The following is a 5,598-nucleotide window of genomic DNA, read 5'->3' as shown; positions in this document are numbered from 1 at the left end:
GTGCGCTGCAACTACTCAAGCCCGCGCACCTAGAGCCCATGCTCCGCAATAAGAGAAGCCACCGCAATGAGAAGCCCAGGCACCGCAAGGAAGAGTAGCCCCGCTGGCGGCAACTAGAGAAAGCCTGCGCACAGCAACGAAGACCCAACGCAGCCAATAAATAAATAAATAAATTTATTTATTTTAAAAACAAAAAAGACAGGGAGGAGGGGAGGGAGCGAGCCCTGTGGGGAACTGCGGAAAGAATGTTTCAGGCAGGGGGGATGGCCACTGAAGGACTCAGCATGTTTGAAGGAAAGGAAAGGAGGGGAGAGTGGGGTGGGGGAAGGTCAGAGAGGAAACGGGCACTAGATAGGCAGGGCCTTGGCCATTGCAAGGACTTTGGCTTTTATTTCACCCCAAAGAGACCTGAGCCTGAGCGGGTAAGAGGTGGTGAGTTCAGTTCAATTGAGCACAACCTACACAGGGGCAGCTGGAACCCACTGCCCAACACCTTGACCCTCATCTGGGTCTTTCTGAGCCTCCCCTCAGCCCAGGGCCCAGCCCATGCTTGGCTATGGGCACAGGTGGGAGAGATCCTTCTTCTGGGCCCCATGGGCTGGTACGGGGTGGGAAGGAAGGAGTCTGGGAGGATCAGCTACTGTGAGGGAGAGGCTGAGAGAGGCAGCTACTGTGAGGGAGAGGCTGAGAGAGGGGCAGGGAGGGCCCTGGGGGTGTGCTGGGTGCAGGACGGGAGGGCTGGGGTAGGGGAATGGGTGGGATGCTTACCGCTTCTTCCTGTCGGCCTGAGTCATATTCTGTCTTTGAGATTTTTAGATGCTGTGGAGCCAGAGAGAGGTCACTAGGGCTGGGGGGCTCAGAACTTCGCCCCTCATTCTCATCAGACCTCAGCTCCCTCAGAGGAGAAGCCACAGGGGCAGCTGCTGCCAGTGCCAACCCCTCAACCCAGCCGAGCTGGCAGGGAGGGAGAAGGAGGGGTCGGTGTCTTCAGCCAATGGGGAGTGGCACTGAAGCCCCACCCCCTCACCCCTGCTGGCCCCCGGACTCGTGGCCCCCGGACCAGGCCCTGCAGAGGTCCTCCTGACCTTCCCAAGTCTGCAGCCCAGCTTTGGACAGTGGAGATGCCCACAGCCTCCCCGCAGCAGCTCCACCCCTCACATATGCGGGTATTATTGTCTTCAGTCTAACCTCAAGCTCTCTTGCTGCTGACTTAAACTGTGACTTTCCAGGGCCTTGTCTGCCTCACACACACACAGGATGAGGTCCTGAAAGTTCATTTAGTCCTAACCCCCACCTCAGAACAAAATCTACCCTCTCACCTTTCCTGAAAATTCCCCCCTTTTAATCCCCATTTTCCTGACAAATGACAGCACAAAGGTAACCCTGGAGTTTCCCCATCCTGCATGCTCCCTTGTTCTCTAGCCTGCTTCCCTCTAACTGCAGCCTAAGTTCACATCCCTAGCCCCGATGGCAGAAACCCTCTAGCCCCAACCTCTCAGGAGGGGACGCCAGAGGGAGGAAACACTCTAGCAAAGCCAGAAATCCACCCATTACTCTGATCTGCATCCCTTCTGCTTTGGTCCCGTGTCGCCAGTCTCTACTCGCCCCCCCACTCCCACCCCCTCAGGCTCTGCTGGCAGCCCAGTCCCACACATCCTCCCAGTCTCTGCTGCACCACTGGGCCTCCCAGCATTCAATTTACAGGTAAGGAAACTGAAGCCCAGAGAGGAAGTGTGATGCGCCCATATGACGCAGCAACTCAGGACTAAACCAGAATGGGTATCCAGGCCTTCAACTCCCAGCTGGGGTTCCTTCCCCAGACAGTCCCATGGTCACCTCCTCCCCATGTGGTCCCCAGGAGTGGCACTCCCAGGCCTGGGTCCCAGGGGAGGCCCCCTGTCCCAGCCCTGCCTGGAACCCGACTCACTCTGCCCAAGTGCCTTATGCTTCCCAGCGTCTGCCTTGGGGGCCTCTCAGTCACAGCAGGTCTTGAACTTGTTCCTCCGTGACTGTCTCAGGCTCTGGCTGCAGCCCCTGCGAGGGCTCCGCTGTCCCTGCGTCCCCAAGCTAGAGCCCGCCTCTCGGCCCTCCTTGGGGTGGCCCGAGCACTGCTCTGCTCTGCTGTTCCAGGGAAGAGGTCAGTGGGGCAGGGGTTTGGCCCCTGTCACTTGAGCCAAGTCCGGACGCACTGCCCAAAATAGCATCCCTTCTCCTGCCAACAGCGCCATGGAGACCAGGTTCTGAGGCAGCCTTTGTGAGGTCAGAGGTGGAGCTCGGGTGAGCGCTCTGGGCCTCAGGTCCCACAGGAAGGGCCTGTGCTCCAAGCCAAGGGTCCAGCCCAGAGCCAAAGGAAGCCCTCCCAGGGCCCCAGACCTGGGAGAGGCTCCAGAGGCTCCTGAGTGCCCCCGCTGTGGGCAGAACTGCACAGAATGGGGATTGGAGGTGGAAAAGTCTGGAGATCCACAGCCAGGTGGAAGGGTTGGGGAGAAGACCCTGGGTCAGACCTAAGGAAGAGCCCGTCCCGAAGGAAGAAGGGGAGACTCATGCCCTGGACTCAGGGGCCTCCCAGTCTAAGGGGAAGGAAGAGACATAAGCCATATTTGCAGGAAAACCTCAGTCTAAGAGGGGAGGTAGAAAGCCAGGCCTGGTTCTCTGGAGGTTCTTAGTCTGGTGGGGAGGCGAAAGAGCCTGGGCCTCGTGCTCTGGGAGCCCCCGTCTGAGTGGGGGAAGGGGAACCCTAGGCCCCACCCTCAGGAAGACGCCTCCCTTGGGAAGAGCAAGCAAGGCCTCTGGCAAGGAGCCAAGCTGGACCAGAATGTGAGGCTGCAGGTGGGGTGACCAAGGAGGGGTCAGGAGCAAACCAGGGCACCAGCTGCCATCTGAGAGGACTTCTGAGCCAGGGAATGGCTGAGCCTCCAAAGATGGGCCAGTTTGGGATCTGAGCAGGTGACCTGGTGCTGAGAAACAAGGGAGGAGTTGCTGGTCTGCGGAATGTAAGGAGACCCGCCAGGTGGAGTCGTGGATGGTGGGCAGTGGGTCCAGAAGCTTCTGAGGCCTGCAGCCCCTCATTGTGGAGAGGTGGTATAGGATCTAGTTGCAAAGCCAGCTCTGGTAATAGAACTGTCCTCTAGAGGGTGCCAGTAGACCGGGTCAGGTCTGGAACTTGCATTGCCCAGGTTCCCACCCCTACTTGCCCGGGTCCCCAAGCCTACTTACGAAGCAGGTCCCTCTGTAAGGAGAGACAGAGGTAGGCTGCCCAGTCAGAGACCATCCTGAGGGAACGAACTCTTCCGCTGCAGCACCTTGGCTGAGGCTGTGCCCCTCACTCCCCTCTGCAGACTCGAAGAGGGCTCAGGACGCTGAGTCCTTCTTCAGGGAGGTAGAGATGTACCCCTGGTGGTGAGGGGCTCCTGCCTTTATTCCTTTCCTTTGTGTGCTGTTGAGGCCAGGGCGAGGTAAGAGTCAAAAGTGAAGCTGGGGTCTTGGATGAGGTCAGAACTTGAGCAGAGCTGGATTGGGCTGGGATCAGGCTGGTGAGGGAGGGAAATGGGATCCATGTTGGAGTCAAGGATCCAGCCCTGGGCTCATTTACTGGGCTGTACGCTGAGGACCCAGAGGTAGAGCAGACACCCTCCTGCCTGTGTCTTGGGACAAGACAGATAATCAGCAGGTGGTTCCCACAGAAAGGGGCGGGGGAAAAGGTGCGAAAGCAGCGTGGGAGCACAGGTGACGTCCTAGCATTGCCCATGTTTAAGCAAGAAGAGTCAAGTTTGCCTCCAGATAATGAGAATAAAATCCTCCCTTTTCAATACGTGCTTTGTGCTGCCACCTCTCCAGCAGTGAAACTCCATGATGAAACCCTGACATATCTCAGTCAAGGCCAGTCTTATGAAATCCGAATTCTAGACAATAGGAAACCTGGAGAACTTCCAGAAATTAAAGGCAAGCTGGTGAAGAGTATATTCCGTGCCGTGTTCCATGACAGACGGCTACAATACACTGAACATCAGCAGCTGGAGGGCTGGAGGTGGAACCGACCTGGAGATAGAATTCTTGACGTAGGTATCCCAATGTCTGTGGGTATAATCGATCCTAGGGCTAATCCAAACCAACTAAATACAGTGGAGTTCCTGTGGGACCCTGCAAAGAGGACACCTGTGTTTATTCAGGTGCATTGTATTAGCACAGAGTTCACTATGCGGAAACATGGTGGAGAGAAGAGAGTGCCATTTCAAGTACAAATCAATACCTTCAAGGAGGATGAGAACGGGGAATATACTAAGCACTTACACTCAGCCAGCTGCCAGATCAAAGTCTTCAAGCCCAAAGGTGCAGACAGAAGACAAAAAAACAGACAGGGAGAAAATGGAGAAAAGAACACCTCATGAGAAGGAGAAATATCAACCTTCCTATGAGACAGCTATACTCACAGAGCGTTCTCCATGGCCCGAGATCAATATGTCAATAATTCCCCATCACCTGGCTTCAGCAGTTCCCATAGCAGTCTTTCTCTTGGGGAAGGAAATGGTTCACCAAGTCACCAGCCAGAGCTGCCCCCTCCAGTCACAGATAACCTCTTGCCGACAAGCACACCTCAGGAGGCTCAGCAGTGGTTGCATGGAAACCGTTTTGCCACATTCACGAGGCTTTTTACAAACTTCTCAGGGGCAGATTTATTGAAACTAACTAGAGATGATGTGATTCAAATCTGTGGCCCTGCAGATGGAATCAGACTTTAATGCATTAAAAGGCCAGATGGGGCTTCCCTGGTGGCGCAGTGGCTGAGAGTCCGCCTGCCGATGCAGGGGACGCGGGTTCGTGCCCCGGTCCGGGAGGATCCCACATGCCGCGGAGCGGCTGGGCCCGTGAGCCATGGCCGCTGAGCCTGCGCGTCCGGAGCCTGTGCTCCTCAACGGGAGAGGCCGTAGCAGTGAGAGGCCCGCGTACTGCAAAAAAAAAAAAAAAAAAAAAAGGCCGGATGGTGCGCCCAAGGCTAACCATTTATGTTTGTCAGGAATCCTTGCAGCTGAGGGAGCAGCAGCCACAGCAGCAGAAGCATGAGGATGGAGACTCAGATGGTACTTTCTTCGTTTACCATATGCCATCTACCTAGAAGAACTGACAGCTGTTGAACTGACAGAAAAAATGGCTCAGCTTTTCAGCATTTCCCCTTGTCAGATCAGCCAGGTCCACGAGCAGGGGCCCACAGGAATCTATGTGCTCTTTAGTGATGAGATGATACAGAACTTTCAGGAAGAAGCCTGTTTTATTCTGGACACAATGAAAGAAACCAATGATAGCTAGCATATCATACCGAAGTAGGTGTGGGGCATTCCATCCTCAGTGGCTGCTGCTGCTTTCACCTATTGGGAACTCCCCTCTTGAAGGGGGTCTCAAATGGAGCTTTGAAGGGCTGCAGGAACCTGACCCATCTGACTGTGTGTGGGCGGGTCCAGGCCTTGGAGGCAGAATCCCAGGCATCTGTGTTGGCCCAAGCTCTTAGGGCACCCACAGATTACTGCCCAACATGCATTTCTGCAACTATTGCTTATTTAAAATTTCTGGACCCTATTGTTGTTGAATATCAATAGAAACTCC

The 5,598-nt window shown here is 55.4% G+C and overlaps 1 protein-coding gene across 1 annotated transcript; it reads left to right on the top strand.

The window, feature by feature from the left end:
* Positions 1-1,746: 1,746 nt before the first annotated feature.
* On the top strand, positions 1,747-4,680 carry LOC308619275 (alpha-globin transcription factor CP2-like; the record flags this gene model as incomplete). Its single annotated transcript, XM_081237900.1, is given in 4 exon segments — positions 1,747-1,779; positions 2,019-2,137; positions 3,530-4,352; positions 4,354-4,680. Coding segments are annotated over 4 exon segments (1,302 nt in total).
* Between the last annotated feature and the right edge of the window lie 918 nt (positions 4,681-5,598).

Source organism: Mesoplodon bidens (assembly GCF_964165515.1).
Source record: "Mesoplodon bidens genome assembly, chromosome: 6".
NCBI lineage: Eukaryota > Metazoa > Chordata > Mammalia > Artiodactyla > Ziphiidae > Mesoplodon > Mesoplodon bidens.
This window is presented reverse-complemented; position numbering and strand designations above follow the sequence as displayed.